The sequence below is a fragment of the Anguilla anguilla genome, chromosome 15 (assembly GCF_013347855.1).
Source record: "Anguilla anguilla isolate fAngAng1 chromosome 15, fAngAng1.pri, whole genome shotgun sequence".
In the NCBI taxonomy this organism is placed as follows: Eukaryota; Metazoa; Chordata; class Actinopteri; order Anguilliformes; family Anguillidae; genus Anguilla; species Anguilla anguilla.
The window spans coordinates 34,836,822-34,855,988 of record NC_049215.1 but is presented as its reverse complement, the minus strand read 5'-3'; the positions used below and the strand labels follow the sequence as shown (position 1 = coordinate 34,855,988).

Sequence of the window (19,167 nt, the reverse complement as noted above, 5' to 3'; positions counted from 1 at the left end):
AATGCTGCCTTAATTGAGTCCAATTACTCATTCAGCCATATGCGTTTAACTGCATTGAAGCACAGAATATAAGAAAATTTTTATTTAGACAATGCGGGTCACCATAGACGTCGGGTCACCATTGTGCACAAACCTGCATCCCTAATTCAGCAAATAATTTAACTAATTATATAATCAAGATCTGAGGCTGGAATGAAAACCTGCATACACATGGCCCTCCATGGCAACGAGTTTGACACCACTGCTATAGAGTGACAGAGTAATCTGCCTGAAATAATACTAACATTTTGTCACATTTGAAATTGTAGGCTACATGCTTCACAAAATCACCCAGCTGTAATGTAACCTATCGAGCTTTTTTTTTTTGTTGTTGTTAAGATTAGCAGACGCAGATACATAAAGCAAAAAAAGTAATTTTGCTCCAATAATGCCATTTCTGTTTAAACAATAGACTAGGGGTGGCCAACTCCGGTCCTGGGGAGCCGCAGGGTCTGCGGGTTTTTGTTTTGACCTTAAATACAACAACCACTTACACAAAATAAACTAGGTGAGGTGAGTTAACTATGTAATCAACTGCTTTAATTGATCAATTAAGTGCCGAGTAAAAACAAAAGCCATCAGACCCTGCGGCTCTCCAGGACCTCGGTTGGCCACCCCTGCCATAGACTGCAGAAAATATAAACCCGAGTGCACATTTTTATCTTGTCATATTCACCACCATCTTCGCTCTAGTCTCTCCCTGAGATTCACTTCCTGTCTCGCTCTGTCCGTAATGCGCCTGTGCAGAAATTCTTCGTCCTGTTCACAGAACATTTTCAGCTAACTTTTCCCCACTAAATTCTTGAGCAGGTATGATTTTACCGAGCTGAGCAGTGCAATAGTGCATTAATGTGGAGTTAATTTATTAACGTCTTCTAGCATCATTCGTATTTGCACGCAGTCATTGTATCTCACTGGTTACCTAGCCAGCTTAATTCAACTGCATTCATAGTGAGAGAGTAACAGTTCGGTATTTGTTGACTGCACATTTAGGCAATTTTTATTTATTTTAATATGTATATTACTGGATCATTGTTAGCTGCTTCAGAGTTCGCATCACCACACATAATTTAAATTAGGTTGCTTTGCGATATAACCCACTAATATCTTATCGTTTTATGAGCATACTCTGTCATACTGTCAACTGTACGTGCTGGGTTTGACAGTATGGTAGATATTTTTTAATGGATCAGTATTTACTAGAAGGTTTTGATTTCTCACGTGTCCGTCTGTATGCTGGAAAAGGCGATTAACTGGCGTGTTTAACATCAAATCATTTAAATGATATCACTGCCATCGATGTTTTGCATAATACATTTTCGATACAGTTCTTAAGGCTACATCCGCAACTTTTTGAAGGGAACCTTTTGCTGTGCTGTGTTCTCTTGAAATTCAGAAACGTGCATCGCTGTTTGAGTATTAAGCACAGCTAATGCCTGCATTATCTGTCTTGTGAACTTCATCTGTCCAAATCAAACAGACTTTCCCCTTTGACCTACTGTGTTCATACATTCACAAAATTGTTTTGGTTAGTGCCGCGGAGTATGGGGACTAGGACTCTTGTACGGTAAAATGAGCAAACAGGCAAGCCTTGGGAACACACACTGTTTAACAGCACCCTCTGTCCAGAGCATTTTCTGAGACCGCCTTTTAAGTGTTTTTGCATTAATTGTCTTCGCTGTTATTTGGTCACCGAGTATGCAGTCTCGATGAGACGGCCCTCACCCAGGTTTCAGTGAAGTGTAGAGCCGAGCTGAACATAAATCATTTACGAAGAACATAAGTCATAACATGGAGCTGGTTTTAGCTCAGATGCTCGTTGCTAGCTAGCTATTATAGCCAGCCTGATACAAATTCAGCCTTTCACCGTCGATGCGCGGTTTACTGGCTGGTACAGACAAATTATGCAGCCCACAGGCAGACTTCGGATTAGAAGCTATGTAGGCTTACAGGGTGTTATCTGGGTCATACAGAACCTCATACATGTAGGTCATATTTATTTTCTGATCAACAACTTTGACTTTTAGGCTTCGTAAATATCAGAAGGAGAGAGGAAAACAAACACTATGGTGCTGAATCCTGTCATTTCCAAGTTGACTGGCAAGCTGGTAGTACTGGCGAGTGCTTCTCCCAGGAGGCGGGAAATCCTGACCAATGTGGTAAGACTGCTTAAGACTGGGCTTGTGTGATAGATGTATGAATCAAAAAATAAAAAAAATTGGCATTTTAAAGGTTTTAATTTCATTTTTTTTTGTCGCTATCCACCATGTCGCAGGGCTTGAAGTTTGAGGTCGTCCCATCTTGGTTTAAAGAGACCCTGGACAAGGCATTGTTCAAACACCCTCATGAGTATGCAGTGGAGACAGCCAGGCAGAAAGCTCTGGAGGTGGCCAAGAGGATGCCCTGTGTATGTGACCCCTTTTTGGAGTTTCCCCTTTACATCCCAGCAGTCCTAACAATCTGTAAAAAAAAAACTGGATTCCTAATACCTGCCTGTGGCTATTCAGAGAACAGGGCATATGCCTTGCAACAGGTTTAGTTTATTTTCTGTTTCATTGTGTTTATTTGAAGGAGACATGGCAAAATTCACTGTTACAATGGCAGAAACATGCATCTGACTCACTGCAGCGTGTGCTTATAGGAGACTATTTTTCTACATTTTCCTCTTTTAAGATTTGTAATGTGTCAGCTGAGCTCAGTTGGTACACTGCACACCTGTAAATTTAAATGTGTAGCTGGCAGAATTACTGAGAAAAGCACATAACTTGGTGGTCAGTGCATAGAAAAAAACATACAAACTGTAGGTGTTCCTCCACAGTTAATCTCTGGTGCTGATTGTTCTGTTCATTGTATTTTACCCAGAAACACCTAAAAACCCCAGACATTGTGATTGGAGCAGACACTGTAGTGGTAAGTGACGGTGGCACTAAAACAAGGCCTGTTTACACATCCCTTTATAAACACCTGGGGCCTGTATCACAGAAGCAGGATGACTGAGTTAGCTGGATAACTGCGCTGAGTAAAACCCTGTATCACAGAGCAGGATTACTGAGTTAGCTGGATAACTGCGCTCAGTAAAACCCTGTATCACAGCTGCAGGATGACTGAGTTAGCTGGATAACTACACTGAGTAAAACCCTGTATCACAGCTGCAGGATTACTGAGTTAGCTGGATAACTGCACTGCGTAAAACCCAGAACGGCTCTTTTTACTTCTGTCCATGTTCCAGCTTTGGGAGGATTCCGGGTTTTACTCCAGTTATCCAACAATCCTGCTTTGTGATACAGGCCTCTGTTCTTGCTTCGTAAATACTTGCGTATGACACAGATATTTTCCAAAGAGCAATGTTACTGTTTTGCCTCTTTGTGGTGCTTCTAGTTGCAGATTGCATGTTGCTTTAATCAAATCAGTCACATTTTATGATTTTGTTTAAAAATTTTCCCATAAAGCAGGGGGGTGCACAACAAGGGCCAATCCATTTCAGGATTTTGTGTGAACATTTGCCAACATTTATTTAACTAGCCCATTCATATCTTGATCTGCCACGTGTATAAGCGCCAGCTACAGCCGTAGACTGCAAGTGTATCCTAGAGATTTTACTGAGCTCAAGTGCAGGAGTGAAGCAGCATAGTTTATAGAGCTGTCGGAAAACTATATCGATGGTAATCGGTTGGAACAAAAACCAGCACGCAGATCGGCCCTCCAGGACCAGAGTTGTGCACCCCTGCCATAAAGCAATTCACTTAGGCAGGCAAGAAACAAAATATCATCCTTCAATGGAGTTGATTGGACTAAATCGATAACTGAATTATGGATTGAATGCAGGTAATTGATACAGTTTAGTGTTTCCATAAACAGATTTCCATGTAGTCTTTGGATGGTTAGCAGAAATAACACAGTGGAGTTATGTCACCTGTTGGCCTGTCAAGATTCCTTCCGGTACTTTTTCCTCAGACAGTGGACGGATTAATCTTGGAGAAGCCAGTTGACAAGCAGGACGCCTACAATATGCTTTCCAGGTTAGCGTTTAATGTCTGTTCTTTCTTTAATGTCTGTTCAACTATTGTCAGGAACTGGGTGTGAATTTCCTAGAAAATAGCAGGGCTGAACATTGTGTACTTAAGAGAATATTCATGTGTACTTCTCCATGGTGAAGCACCACGGTCTTCATCATCATCATCAGAATATAACACCTTTTTTCCCATTGCATTGAATTCCCATTTGGAATGTCCCATCATACCTGTAAAGTCTGTCCTATCTCTGCAATGTCCCATGACAGTTCAAAGATAACACACCCCCAAACCATGTGTAACCGGCAAGCAGATTTCTGCATTATTTACTCTGCAGTCCAGAAGCTGAGCAGCACAGTGGCTGTTCCTCAGAACAGTAGCACTTCTCCATCTTTCTGTCGGGTGCTTTAGCTGGACCCAACGCCCCCATCGTCACCATATTCTTATAATTTCTCTTTCTTACCTTCCCCATTAGTCATCATATAGGGCTTCCTGCAATAAACTGAGTTTAGAACAACATTGTGTAACAAGACATTTAAGCCAAGCGGAACGGTGTGCAAGAACCGTGAAACACAAGCAGTGGCATGGAGTCAATTACAGGAACTGGAAAAGAAATATTATACATGATGAGCAGAGTGTTCAGTTCTCTATTTTTGTGCAGTACAATGTTAACATATGCATATCACCTTTTGTTAATAACTGTGGGCATGACCTCGTGTGTTTTACAAAGTGAATACAGTATGCAGAATGGTTGATTTTTAATGTGATTTTGTGCTGGATTGTGCCATAAATGAATGTATTTCAGGCTGAGCGGTAAAGAGCACAGTGTATTCACTGGGGTGGCTATTGCCCTCTGCCAGGAACCGGAAGGTAAGAACAAACTGGCAGGAAATGCAAACTTTAAAAAGAGAAAAACAGACAGCACTCAGGAGAATATTACAAACTTCTGTTTTATTGCATCCACGCATGAAGGCCCGACATGCACAAACGCTTTGGCCTAAGCCTTCCTCAGTGTGCTGAATGAGCCAAAACATTAATGAAGAGGTCACGACCCCACATCTAAAGATTAAATGAATCGACCATACACCTTTAATTTATAGTTTGTGGGATTCAGCACCCAATTATTAGTTAATATGCTTGAGTTGAGCACGTTTTTCCATTGATCTTCGAGGAAACGCAAACATAAATGGCTTTTCAGAAAGTGTACTTAATGCCATTTGATTTTTTTTTCTTGTCACAATAAGTTAACGGGAGATTTATTTTAACGGTGTCATGCTATAAACTCTGGTTTTTAGACCCTTGCGGATTTCCAGTAAAACACCAAGATATCTATTTTTGCTTCCAGTGTTTAAAAGTATTAGAACAGGTTGATATAAAAAAAAAAATAACTTTAGTACAGAACCTTTGTTTTTTGTCACATTCCAACTACCTGCGTGATCTTTAAAGTGTGGCACTTTATCATTATTTTTCTCCAGGTAGGGAAGTTGAATACAGAGTCTATGATTTTTATGAAGAGACCAAGGTAAAGTTTGCTGATCTGTCTGAAGAGATGCTCTGGGAATATATTCACAGTGGGGAACCAATGTAAGTACAGCTCCACTGTTTGCCTGTTTTGACCTCCAGGAACTTCATTGATCACTGTGGTTTTTACAGTGTAGAATGACTGAAGTCTTATCAGTTTTTCTGTTACATTTTGGGACACTGTTGAACACTTTGGAGAATGTGAACTTCATGACTTATGACGTTTAGACTTTAGCTCTGCTAAGCTTTTTTTTTTTGGGTTTACTTTGTTTAACAGCCAACCGGAGCAGCATTCTGGCAAAGCCTAGCTCTAACAGAAACCAATTCATTTTAAGAGAACCATGATTGTGGTGTGGGTTTTAACAATAATGACAACTGAATTGCATAATAAACAAAGGCGCCTTACATAAGTTACGCCTGTGGACACTGATCATTTTGCCATTTTGCCCCTCCACTGGATGCTGCCCATCAGGGACAAAGCCGGGGGCTACGGGATCCAGGCCCTGGGGGGCATGCTGGTGGAGTATGTGCAGGGAGACTTTCTCAACGTGGTGGGCTTCCCGCTGAATCACTTCTGCAAGAGACTGGGGCAGATATACGACCGGCCTTCTGAACCCCTGGGGCGAAGCAAACTGACAGAATGTGCAGAGAACCGGAAAACTGTGGGAGATCCCAGCGAGCGCTGTGAAGGCGCAGTACCAGGCTCGGCCAGCGGGGGTGCTGCGCACAAGCCAAACTTTGCTGGGCCACATGGAGGGGATGACCGTAACCCTAACTTTCCGCACAAGATTGTTGAGCTAATGGATGGATTCAAGGCTTCTAAGGTACAGTATCTTGGACTTAAGGCTGGTGTTCTTTTTCTGTTCAGCAAGTTGTTCTTGCTATCAGAAAAATTCTTTATAATCAAAGTCACAAATTTTACCAGGTTTTGTAATAGAGACATGAATGGATAAATTAAAGACATTTTGAGCTCTTATGGGCTTGTCTCTTATATTGAGCTTTGTTTTATCCTGGTGATGTGCACTTTTGCTGAGTGTTAGGCCTGTTTAGATCACAGGCAGTGCTGTGAAATGTCTAAACGCACCAGAAGACTGAATTACCAGGACTCTCTGTAACGTACATGCGGTGGTCTCCGTCTGTCTCAGTGTTTGTTTGTAGCTTCGAAGCTGAAAGTATTTGACCTCCTGACCTCTGCGGAGGGCGTGAGTGCTGCAGAGGTTGCTGGGAAAATCCAAGCCCCTGAGGAGGCTGCGGAGCGGCTGCTGGATGCCTTGGTCTCGCTGGACCTCCTGACCAAGATGAAGCGTGGAGAGACCACAGGTGAGACCGCAGGTGAGACCGACTCACCTGTACACAGCACACCTGGGCTGCTTCCACAGCAGTGAAGATGTCCCTGCTGAAGCATGTTCTCTGAAAGCGTAACAGACTTTACTGTTTCCAGATTTACCTTGTGGATCCCCCAACGGTTTATCTTGTTTTATTGATTTTTAAATGCGTAACCATGGTTTCACAATGGGTGTTTCCTGTGTTAGATACTGCACAGCACTGGTGTTGGCGTAAAGAAGCAGGACATGGCCCAGATGCGGCAGGGTGCTGTGGCGTGGCACTGCGAGTCTGACGGGTTTTTCCCCAGCCTACAGGAACGCGGACGCGGTGAGCCGGTACCTGGTGTCCACCGGGGAGCGGTCGCTGCACGGGTACATCCTGTACTGCAACGAGGACCTCTGGCCCCTGTGCACCCAGCTGGAGCTCGCCGTGCTGGAGGGGGGCCGCCAGTTTGGGAAGAGGCCCAAAGTCGCTTTTCAGGTGACGCTGCAAGCCTCTCCCCCGCTGGGTGGTTCTGGGAGAAAACGACAGAAATAGAGAGCTGGCAGCGGCATGCGAAAGCTGCTGAATCTGTCAGTCTGTCTTAGGCACTGTCTGTCTTTCCAAACTGTTTTGCCTGGGTTATCTGCCGAGTCTGTGAAGCAGTCATAGGTGAGGCCTTCTCAGCGTTTCCCACTGAAGCCACTGATTACAATGACTACATTACATTACATTACAGGCATTTGGCAGGCGCTCTTATCCAGAGCGTCTGCCAGATCCACACATTCTTTGGAACTGCTTACAAACCAGTGGAGATTATGAACTGTGTATGGGTGCATGCACGTGTGTGTGTGAGTAATGTTTCTGCACTTTGAAAGTGTTTTGTTGAGATTTTCACATGCATGTCTATATTTTCAGTGTCCAAGTGGTTATGTACTTTGTGTTTCAAAGCTGTATACATATTATAAACACGAATAGATTGGAGTTTGGGGCTGTTATGGTAACTATAGTCATTGTCTATTGACGGCTGTGAAATTGTTGTATGATCTGATTAACTGAGGCCAGGCATGCTTGGCACAGAGAAATGTAATCTGCAGGTTGATAATTCCTTTTAGAGCAGGGCCACTTAGCTGTGGCTGAGTGGTTATTGTGGTTTGTAGAAGATGTGTTTCTTCTGTCATAATTAACGCTGCCATATTTGTGTGTTTTTGCTGATTAAGGATGACCATTACAGCGATAAGGACAGGAGGCTGAGATTCATGAAGGGCATGCACAGTATCGCCATGGTGACGGGAGGCGACGTGGCGACGGCCTTTGATCTCTCTGGCTTTAAAACAGCGTGTGACCTGGGAGGTGGAGTACAGCATGTGCTTATTATGAACTACATTTACGCCTCATGCTTTCTGGTGTATTTCATCATCACCAGCACACACACATCAAATCCTGTACATGATTATTACTCCAATGGACTCTAATAGCGCAGAATGCTGAGAAGCAGTGTCCCTCGGTCTGTATGGAATTATAGAAGGGAGTAGGGGGACATGATAGAGAATGCCTCTACAGGACGAGCCAACGCTCGGTGGTAGTGATGTCATCAGGGATGCCAAGGCACTATTAAAAAAGAGTGGGGAGGTTCCTTGGTATCGTGGTCATATTCCTACATTGACACTCTAAGTCTGACTGTCTACTTATGCCCTCTTATTAACTTCCACCTTAACTTATGGTGAGTATCAATGACTTCTATGGGTCACCCAGGTGGTTGATAAACACTGGTGGGTGTTGAGGTGAATCACCCCCCACCTTTTCATTGTAGTGCTTCTGGATCTTTTAAAACTGCCGTGTAAACGTAATTCACTCTGAAATCCCAACGTTATTACTCTTCTTACCCAGGGTGCACTGGGGCCATGGCCTACGAGTTCACCAGAGCGCATCCTGGATTGTCAGTAACAGTCTTTGACCTGCCTGCGGTTGTCGAAATGAGCGGAGAGTTCTGCCCCGAACACCAGGACACCAGCAGGGTCACGTTCGTAGCCGGTGGGTTCCACTGTTTTAGCAGTCACAGTCATTATTTCCTGAGCTGATCACACTCAAAAATGTTATTCTTAGTGGCACAGTAGACGTACTTGAAAATTGTACGAATACAATTTATAAAATCTTTGAACACAATACTGCTCTGTGCTCTATTAATGTGTCTTGGAGGGCCACAAGTGTTAGCAGGCTATCAGCTTGTTTTCACCACCCACCCACAAATCGGCTTTCCAAATCAGCGTGCACTTGTGTGTGTACATGTGCGTGTGTGCGCATTTGAATTTGGATATGGAATGTCGCATCTATGTTTAGAGAACCACCAAACAAGGTTGTAGAGCTGACTTTGATTTTCAATGTCCAAACAGGGGACTTCATTACAGACGATCTTCCCAGAGCAGATCTGTATATCCTGGCAAGAATTCTACACGACCTCTCCGATGAGAACGTAGACCTGCTGTTGAGTAAATTGTCAACAATATGTTCTCCAGGTAAGGTGTTTCCTGGAGAAACTCTCAATTTTATTTGTCTGTTCTTTAACTGTAATGATTGAAATATTATTCCCAGTAGATTTTACACAATTCAAAAGTGCAGCAGTGCTTAATCTGTCCATTGGGAACCTGCTCAATAAGAATACATATATATATAAAAAATAAAAATTACGGGTAGGTTTGCAGAGTAAATAAGTGTAGGTAAAGCTAACGCTAACGTTCGCATTGACGCAGGCTGTGGACTGCTGGTGTCTGAGATCTTCCTGGACGACCAGAGGAGCGGTCCAAGCAGAGCGCTGCTCCAGGCTCTCAGTATGACCGCGGGGAGACAGAGGAGTGCGGCTGAGTACCTCCTCCAGATGAACAAGCACGGCTTCTCCCAGGCACGCGTCAGACACACGCACAACTTCCTCGACGCTCTCCTTTGCATAAGAGAATGACTTTTTTTGTTTGACGTGCCTGCCAATTTGTTTGTTTTTTTTTTTTTTGATGGCATCCACATCTGGATTCACATACTGTCGGTCCCTTTGTGATTTATATGATCTGCATCATTTTAAAGCCATCCCTGTCAAAGCCTAATATAATGTTGAAATAATAATGTCCTCAACATTGCTGCTGTGTTGTAGGGACGTTGTGAGGACACTGATGCATTAACTGGAAAGCATCAACTCTGTGGCTCTTTTCCAAGTACGCAGATGTTGAGGGCCCTCTTTGTGTCACTGTCATCTGTTGAAATAAATCAGACGTGTGGCATTATTTCACTAAAATCTGTAGGTGGGCTGTCCACTAAACCAGAGGTAACCTGAAAAAGGTTGCTAATGTATTAATGATTCCATGAATTAAATATTTTGACTTTCGATTAAAGTGTGAAAACCATGTCAGGTTTACACATTCTTGTTAATATTGTAATTGCCCATATTTATATATTATGATGATTCCAAGTAGCCATATTTCAGATATAGATGATGTAATGGCATTGTGTTAAATAGCCACTACAATGCTGCTTGTACTGTGAACCGTTAACCATTTTATTGAGGTTTTCAACCACAGGATGCTAATTTTTTTTTTCTAAATAATTAAAATCACATCCGAAATCCCACCCAAATTTGGAATGTCCAGTTCACAAACTATGTACAAGCGTGCTCATTAGCACCAACTCCTGCTGGCTCGGTGGAGCAAAGACAACTCGCGGTTCCCCTCCGAAACACACGGTGCCAGCCAGCTGCTTCTTTTCACACCGCAGCCACAAGCTACACACACGGAGCGGGGGCGGAGGAGACCCAATCATACCTGTGCCCAGAGAGGAAGCCACGGTCACCAGGATGGCCACCAAGGGGTTGCTTGAGCAACGAACACTGCTATCCCCGCTGCCTGAATCCCTCCCCCTGTATCCCTTTTTATGATGTCCCTGCAGGGCTGTCGGCCGTTCGACGATGTCCTAGGTCGGATTCGATCCGACGTGGATCCGTACCTACTCGTGCGTGCACTGCAAGCGGTGCTTTTACCGAGTGAACTACCCAGCAGCCCGCGGCCCAATGCTAATTCTACAGGGGTGTTTTGCGCAGATAAAGGTTTGGGAACACCCCCTGCACCCCTGCAGGCTAATCCATTAGTGTCCATTAGAACCTATTTTGTCTGACAGTGTGAGCTGTGCTCTGGGCAAAGACACCGGATAAGAGGAGGGCAGGGCCAAGCAGAGGGCTGTGAATATGCCTGTGCAGATGTGGGGGGAATAGTGGAACCTGCTGCAAGTGCACAGATCTGCAGATGTGCACATCTGTCACTCCAGAAACTTTCTTACTGCCATTTTAGCTATCAAAGTTTAGTCTAAACAGTGTTTCCCCCCCTTTCTGATTGTCATTTTAAGCAAAGTGGACAATAAAGTTGAATTGGCTGAATCCAATTGGACAAAGTGTTTGTGTTTTATTATTGTGGATCATGCTATGTCAAATGCATTGAGCAGGTGGGTAATTCATTAAGATAATATCTCATGATTATACAGAATTTATTAATGTCCTGTACAATGTCCTTTATAAATGCTTTATATGGTGGCCAACAGAAGACCATATAAATATAGAGGTTTTTTATGTGTACGTATATATTACCAGATTATTCTTTTTCAAAATCATGTTAAATCTTATTTTTTGGTCAGAACTATGTGCAGCATGCAACCTGGGACCACTGGGAAAGAAGTAACACAACCAGCACAATATAAAACTAACATTCATGTTGCTATAAAAGCTATACAATGCTATAAAATGCCCAGCCTCTGGAACCATAAGAGCTATGTAACTACAAACTACCTTTGGGGTCACTTGAAATGTCTTGTCTGCTTTTAGGTCACAAAATCCCCAAATGTCCCAATACCAGCCACTCTTAAGACTAACGGTGGTCAGAGACTTCTATAAATAAAATTAAAACAGCAAAAATACAAAATCAAGTCCCATTTGAATGACAGAGACTACAACAGAAATATATTGGAATGGTAGCCTACTCAGCGTTAATGATAGATATATGAATATAAATTGGAATTGTAGCATCAGCAATATTTTACAGTAATGTGCCGGCACATTTGGTTTGCAAATCCAATGTGTCCCTCCAATGTTTAGTGAACCCTTATCACATATTCTGGGAACGCCTCACTGAACGCAATGATGTTCCTAACATGCTATGCATTCAGTGGAACGCCTGAGCATCATTTGACGTAACACAGAACTGTACAAGAACAGCTATTTTACATTTTCTGTCTCTGCATCTCGCGATACGTACGAGGGTCGTGTTAATCTCCGTGAGAAATTCAGAGCGTCCATTTTGTCCGGTATTTTACGAGCAGGGTCACAGCAAAGACACATCTGGGTCCAAGCGCATCGCATCCTCAACTGTCAAGCATAGCTGTGTTGGCTTAGGTAGTGGACACTCATCACAATTCACGACTGCAATGGCGGATGCGGCTATTTCATTTTTAAAGGATTTTTTAGCAGGTGGAGTTGCTGCTGCTATTTCCAAAACCGCAGTAGCACCCATTGAAAGAGTCAAATTACTGCTGCAGGTAAAATTTGCATCGTAGGAGTGGGCTGTGTTTGATGATGAGGCTACGGTGCTGCGGTTAGTTGGGCAATGTAGTTAGCTAGCTAGAGCTAACGTTATATAGCAAGGGCAACACCCCTCCTAAATGATGATCAATTAAGCTTATAGCCTTGGTACCAAAGTTGCATTCGACAATTCACACTTTTAAAATGTTTAACGGTTAGCTAATTTTCGCTAAAGGTTGCTGTAGCAACGCTTTCGGCATTCTCCTTGAGGAGTCGTATTGAAGTAATGTTAATTTGCCTCTCGTTTAGTGCATCATCTGTGCTGTGATTGTAGCGTGCTTCGCTAACATAACAAGCCAGATTGGCTTAGTAAAGTTATAACATTTTGTTCTTTCGCTTTTGCTCAGTGTGCTAAAAAAAAGAATTGTATTTCAGTTTCTAGCGAGTGCTAACTAGCGAATCAGCACATCTTGCCGCAGCCCGTATCCGCTACCGCGCATTGCATCTGCGTCCTGACATCCTGCATTTATCTGCAGTGCAGTGTAGGCCTGTCTCGTTCGTAGCCGGCCAGTCTATAGTGAGAACATGCAGTAAGAAATCGCTTTCACATTACGTTATCTAGTTATCTAACATTGTATCTCTATTTTGCTAAATTGATTATTTAATTTCTAGCAAAATTGCAAGCGCAGTATTGTTTTTGATTATATAGGAAAGTTTTCTGTCTAAATTACTGTTGCTTGCAGCAGTTAGGCCTAGGTAATCAGAAAAAAATCCGTGTCGTTCTTTTAACCTTGATTAAACCTCGCACATTGATTTTCCAGTTACCCAATTTACTAAACTTGTGCTGTAGCTGGTTATCTAGTTAACGTTTGCTGACTTGTGTTATTGCAGCTTGTGGCTATATCCGTTTAAGATCAAAATTACTGGAAATTCTACTGGCCTGCAAAAAAGCAGCACAAGGCTCACTTACAGTATGAGTGTGTATCAAATATTTCTAATACATTTAATGTTTACCTGTCTTGTTCTAATACAACCTACACATATACACTATATGACCGAAAGTATCTGTACACCCCTTGGTCTGGGGCTGCTTTCATGGTTTGGGCTAGGCGCCTTAGTTCCAGTGAAGGAAAATCTTAATGCCACAACAAACTATGATATTCTAGACGATTCTGTGCCTCCCCAACCGTTTGGGGAAGGCCCTTTGCTGTTTCAGCATGATAATGCCCCCTGGCACTCAGCGAGGTCCATACAGAAATGGTTTTGTTGAGAACGGTGTGATAGGACTTGACTGGCTTGCACAGAACCCTGACCTCAACCCCACTGAGATCACTTGGAAAGCCAACTGCGAGCCAGGCCTGATCGCCCAATCAGTGCCCGACCTTCATTAATCCTCTTCTGGCTGAATAGAAGCAAATCCCTGAAACAATGCACCAGCATCTAGTATAAAGCCGTCCCATAAGAGCGGAGGTTGTTATTGCAGCAAAGGGTGGATTAACGCACTATTAACGGCTACAATTTAGGACGAGATGTCGGTTGTCTGGTTTCCACATGCTTTTGGCCATATAGTGTATGTTTAATTCTAAAAGTGTGCCTTTTGTCTATACGTTACGTTAGAGGCACCCAGAACTAGAACAAATCTGGGTAATACCGCTTTTAGCACATCTGCGCCTTATATGTGGAATAAATGTCAGGATAAACTTAAGCTAGATTGCCTTATCCCGATCGAGTCCTTCAAGAAACTAGTGATGGGCATGATACTAAAAGAGGCCGAATGTACTTGCCTTTAGTGATAAATTAGGACAATCGGATCATTATTCCCTGCCTTATGTCCTTTTTAGGTTTTTTAATGTTTTTTCCCTATATTTGCGCTTGGTGTATGTGAATTCCTTGTATCTAAACTGTAATTTATGTTTTGTAAAACTGTCACTGTAAATGTTTATATTGTAATCAGGGCTGCTCTGAAAGAGAGACCTTGGTCTCAGTGGGACTTCCCTGCAATGAAGGTTTCAATCAATCAAAAAACATAATGACGATGTTTTATTAAATGGCAATTGGCAATGATTGTTTCTGCACGGTTACATTGGCACACAACAGATTTCAGGTAGAGCCCGTTTAACTGCTCCACCTTCTGTCTTTCAGGTGCAACATGCCAGCAAACAGATCAGCGCAGACATGCAGTACAAGGGCATCATCGACTGCGTGGTGCGCATCCCCAAGGAGCAGGGCTTCGTCTCCTTCTGGCGCGGCAACATGGCCAACGTCATCCGCTACTTCCCCACGCAGGCCCTCAACTTCGCCTTCAAGGACAAGTACAAGACGGTCTTCCTGGGCGGCGTGGACAAGCACACGCAGTTCTGGCGCTACTTCGCGGGGAACCTGGCGTCGGGGGGCGCCGCGGGGGCCACCTCCCTCTGCTTCGTCTACCCGCTGGACTTCGCCCGAACCCGCCTGGCCGCCGACGTGGGCAAGGCCGGCGCGACCCGAGAGTTCTCTGGGCTCGGCGACTGCCTGGGCAAGATCTTCAGGTCGGACGGCCTGAGAGGCCTCTACCAGGGCTTCAACGTCTCCGTGCAGGGCATCATCATCTACCGAGCGGCCTACTTCGGCGTCTACGACACGGCTAAAGGTGAGAGGGCGTGGCTATTCAGGGTTTGTTCAACTATTTGATTTGTCGCGGTTGTCAATGGGAAAAAATATAATCCAAATTGTCGAGGAAATAGTTGATAAGGACCACTGTGCTAAGTCACTATTTATTACCCTTTATCATCACATTACATTATATGCGATAAGTACATAGTTATTACATGTCAAAACTATATGCTTATCTCATTCTACACTGATACAGTCGTGTGCATATTCTTGTTGTTCCTGCTTAAGTGAAACATATTTATCTTACGGCTGGGCAAAACCTTAAGGGTAAACCGTCTTCCACATAATTCAGTATCCAGCGATCAAAAAGATAAGTAGAAAACCCTGCTGTGGATTTGTGGATTGTTCAACGATGTTTTATATTTTACAGCCTGAATGCTGGAGTGAATGCATATTTCTCCAGAGTGAGACTTCATTTACACAGAAACCTCTGTATAGTGCTTGAGAATTTAAAGTAGGGTTTTACTGCTTGCATAACTGATTATGGGAAACATTGAATATTTGAGTGTCAAAGCACTGGAATTGTCAATCTCTAATAGTCATCCACAGATTGTCCCTTGCTTATGCCTAATTCAGGAATTTAGTTCCTTTTCATGTGACCCTGGATTGGGCATAGAAATTATCCCTCAGACGTTGAACAGTAAGTAGCAGGACTTGACCTGTGGTGACCATTAAAAATGAGCACGTGTTATTTCTGTCTGTAGAGTAGCAGTCCATTACAGACACTGTGTAATTCCATCGTTCTACACAACTGCACAACTACACAACTGCTTCGCAGCTACTACTTCCCAACTGTGGAGCATGTTGTCCTGAAAGTTGTGACTCCTGTCATAATTCATAACTGACAGATGAAGCATGGCTTTTGCCTATTTGATGTATGCTACCATTCCTCAAATATAATGTGATCCAAAGTGTGTAGTTTACAAGATAAAGCTAAATCCATATTTTTTGTATTAAGATTGGCAATTTATTAATGATAAATAATACAACATAAACGTATTATGTGTGATATTAAATACAATTGTACCGACGTAAGGCAGAAACAGTTATCCAAACTTTCATGAGAAAGTTTTTATTCTAGCAAATAAAGAATAACGGGCATTAAGATCAGAGTAATATGAAGTGTATTTTATAAAAAAAAGTGACAAAATGCTGACGCACTTGTTGTGGGTAATTGGTGACCACATGCTAATTAGAAAGGATAGGCGTGAATAAACAAGTAAAGAAAAAAATCACTAAATCTCAAAGCAGTCAAGTGTGACAGTTGTGAACATCTTTTCTCTTTTTTTTTTTTTGGTTCTGGTAGGCATGCTTCCGGATCCCAAGAACACTCACATCATGGTGAGCTGGATGATCGCACAGAGCGTCACAGCCGTGGCGGGCGTGGTGTCGTACCCCTTCGACACCGTGAGGCGTCGCATGATGATGCAGTCCGGCCGTAAACAAGGTAACGGTCACCGCGGCGACCTGCCAGACACCGATCCGTCTCAGGACCGTGCGCCAGCTTCTGCTCTGCGTTTAATTAGCTCAGTCCTGTCTCGCTCCGACATCTGTGAACGTTTTAAAAGCGCCAGACGTAGCCACAGACTGCAGGTGCATCCTAAAGGTTTAACTGTGCTGAAGTACGGAAGCGAATGTGCATATTTTATAGAGCTGTCAGAAAACTGAAACGAAGGTAATCGGTTGGAACAAAACCCGGCACGTGGATAGGCTCTCCAGGACCGGAGTTGTGTGCCCCTGCCTTACAGCACCTCGCCGTGATTTAATAACCTCTCCTGGGTACACTGCTGTGATAGTGGTGTGATTTCGCACGGCTTAAATCGAGGAGATCAGAAATGCGTTTTACTTGCTGTTGCGATGCATCACTGTCTCACTGAAGGCTGCATCGCTAACATTTAACGTGACGAGATAAAATCTGAACCGAATAGTTTGCACCTGCTAAGAATGAAGATGAGACCCCCCCCCCACCCCACCCCAGAAAGCATTTATATGGCTATGGTAAAATAACAGCTCTCAGTTGTCCATTGTAACTGAATACAGTACTAGTGCACAAACCTTTGAATATTCGTACTCAACTCAGTACTTTATTATACTCACTAGAAGTGTGTATAATAAATAATTTGTATGTCTGAAATTAGAAAAAGTTCTCACATTTCATTATGTATTTACATAGCAACTGCCTTTTTCTAGGCAACTTACACATTCAACACTTTTACTGATTGCATGTTGACAGGGTTATCTGAATTCAGGCTGTAAATGCAGCTCCTGATTCTCAGATTGAATATACTGTGGCTTTAAGCACTATGCCACAATACATACACTCTGTCACAAACTACACAGCTACTATTCGATGGTACACAGCGTATAAACCTTGTCTTCCAATGCGCAGCCTCTGTCTTTCAGTGCCTGTGAGACACACTTAATCATACCCTGCATGACCGCTGTTGCACACAACATGTGCACAGCGCACACGGATAATTCCTCCTGGTGAATTATGCTTCCATTATCCCTTTAAGGTGTGAGGTCACAAATATGCAATTAGAATGTTGTCTTAACAGAACATTCTAATGCTGACGTCACAATCACTGCTGGTAACTGAATGCAATGGAGTTCTAGAACACTGAAAAAAACATTCTAAAAAAAAATCTGCTCTTCGGAGGGTCAAACCTGATTTGGGGCCTCTCTCTCTCCACACAGCGGACATCATGTACTCCGGCACGCTGGACTGCTGGCGGAAGATAGCGCGGGACGAAGGCGGCAAAGCGTTCTTCAAGGGCGCCCTGTCCAACGTGCTGCGCGGCATGGGGGGGGCCTTCGTGCTGGTCCTGTACGACGAGTTCAAAAAATATGTCTAGGTTAAACCCCCCTTCAGTAGCTCGGACAATAAAGAATATAAGAATACCTGGTACTACTGAGGCCTGTTACACTCACACCAAGTCCCTCATTTCCAGTAGAGTATATCTGGGGTCCTGGTCATATTTAGCTGTAGTGGCCAACAACGTCCTCAAATTGTTGACCTGTGAACTTTCCGTTTTAGGCACTATGTACTTAATTTTTGTTCTGTTGACCTTTTTTGCACAACTGTCAGGAACGCAAGTTCTTTTGACCTGGGGCATTCAAAGATAATAAAAATATTGGGGAAAGAAGCCAACAGATTTCTGAATTTTTACATTAATTTAATGAACGTCATTGTTTTTTTTGTTTTTTATCAGTAATGCTTAAAATCCATATACTGATGTCCAGAGTACAGTACAATAGTGCATGTCTGAACAGTTCTACAGTGTCACTGTTTCTTGCAATGAGAGTATTCCTCCTCTAGATGGTGCTCCATGTACAGTAAAGATTAATTTCTAAAATATTGGCTCTGCTGTTTGAGCTACTCCAATCTTGTCAATAGTTGAACATAGGCAACATTAACATAGTAAGTTCTAAAACATATGGTTATAACTAGACTATCAATTAAAATGCATGATATTATTCCTTATTGTTTTTCGCCGACCAAAACTACAAAATATGTTGGGAAATTGTGGATTTTAAAAAATAATACAATGAAAATGGTAATGAAAAGTATATGAATAACCTTTACACTTTACCATGAAAGGGGAGAAGTGGAAATGTTATTTATATGCTTAATCTCTTCTCCAAATGACATTCCTGAATAGTGCTGTATTTATTAATAAAGGTGACAAATCATGATGTTTTGGTCAGTTTGCAAAATACTGGTTTGGTTGCCCCATTCTGCACCTCTCTCCCATTTCTCATGCTTGGGTCAGACATCAGTACGTTTTGGTTGATCACAAAAACACTTTACTGTAATCTATTACAGATGTTCTACCTGTAGAGTAAATTAGCATCTGTTCTCGAACCTCTTAGTGCAGGTCAGGGCCACGGTGGCAAAGGGGCACGCAGAGCAGCCCAGACGTCCCTCTCCCCAGCGCGACTTCCGCTAACCCATCCCGGTGGATCCCCAGGCGGGCCCAGGCCAGATTTTGGATATAATCCCTCCGGCGTGTCCTAGGTCTGCCCCTACGTCTCGTAAATTAGCAGTGATAATTTACCAGTAAAGTCTTCTGTGCCTGTCCTTCCACAAGA

At 43.1% G+C, this 19,167-nt stretch overlaps 2 protein-coding genes across 4 annotated transcripts; both read left to right on the top strand.

Annotated features, from left to right (window-relative positions):
• The first annotated feature begins 653 nt into the window (after positions 1–653).
• Positions 654–11,294, top strand: asmtl (acetylserotonin O-methyltransferase-like). 3 transcript variants are annotated; one of them, XM_035393227.1, is made up of 14 exons: positions 654–849; positions 2,067–2,198; positions 2,315–2,446; positions 2,902–2,949; positions 3,994–4,058; positions 4,855–4,919; positions 5,525–5,633; positions 6,043–6,394; positions 6,716–6,902; positions 7,204–7,376; positions 8,096–8,228; positions 8,766–8,909; positions 9,269–9,391; positions 9,626–11,294. In XM_035393227.1, exons 2-14 carry the CDS (start codon positions 2,106–2,108, stop codon positions 9,829–9,831), a joined length of 1,830 nt encoding a protein of 609 aa, XP_035249118.1. In that variant the 5' UTR covers positions 654–849; positions 2,067–2,105; the 3' UTR covers positions 9,832–11,294. The 3 variants fall into 3 exon arrangements, with proteins under 3 accessions (XP_035249118.1, XP_035249120.1, XP_035249119.1); XM_035393229.1 differs by having other exon boundaries at positions 655–849; positions 6,716–6,890; XM_035393228.1 differs by lacking the exon at positions 654–849 and adding an exon at positions 1,598–1,623.
• Positions 11,295–12,096: 802 nt separating this feature from the next.
• Positions 12,097–18,222, top strand: slc25a6 (solute carrier family 25 member 6). The gene is made up of 4 exons (XM_035393256.1): positions 12,097–12,440; positions 14,566–15,052; positions 16,382–16,522; positions 17,773–18,222. The coding sequence occupies exons 1-4, from the start codon at positions 12,330–12,332 to the stop codon at positions 17,928–17,930; spliced, it is 897 nt and encodes a 298-aa protein (XP_035249147.1). The 5' UTR covers positions 12,097–12,329; the 3' UTR covers positions 17,931–18,222.
• The last annotated feature ends 945 nt before the right edge of the window (positions 18,223–19,167 follow it).

What these genes read in the sequence shown, in the direction of transcription:
- asmtl (XM_035393227.1), top strand. Translation starts at nt 2,106, where the DNA reads ATGGTGCTGAATCCTGTCATTTCCAAGTTGACTGGCAAGCTGGTAGTA. An exon ending in GGGAAATCCTGACCAATGTG is followed by an intron (nt 2,199 to 2,314) that starts GTAAGACTGCTT and finishes ACCATGTCGCAG; the next exon opens with GGCTTGAAGTTTGAGGTCGT. An exon ending in TGGCCAAGAGGATGCCCTGT is followed by an intron (nt 2,447 to 2,901) that starts GTATGTGACCCC and finishes TATTTTACCCAG; the next exon opens with AAACACCTAAAAACCCCAGA.
- slc25a6 (XM_035393256.1), top strand. Translation starts at nt 12,330, where the DNA reads ATGGCGGATGCGGCTATTTCATTTTTAAAGGATTTTTTAGCAGGTGGA. An exon ending in GAGTCAAATTACTGCTGCAG is followed by an intron (nt 12,441 to 14,565) that starts GTAAAATTTGCA and finishes TCTGTCTTTCAG; the next exon opens with GTGCAACATGCCAGCAAACA. An exon ending in GCAGTCCGGCCGTAAACAAG is followed by an intron (nt 16,523 to 17,772) that starts GTAACGGTCACC and finishes CTCTCCACACAG; the next exon opens with CGGACATCATGTACTCCGGC.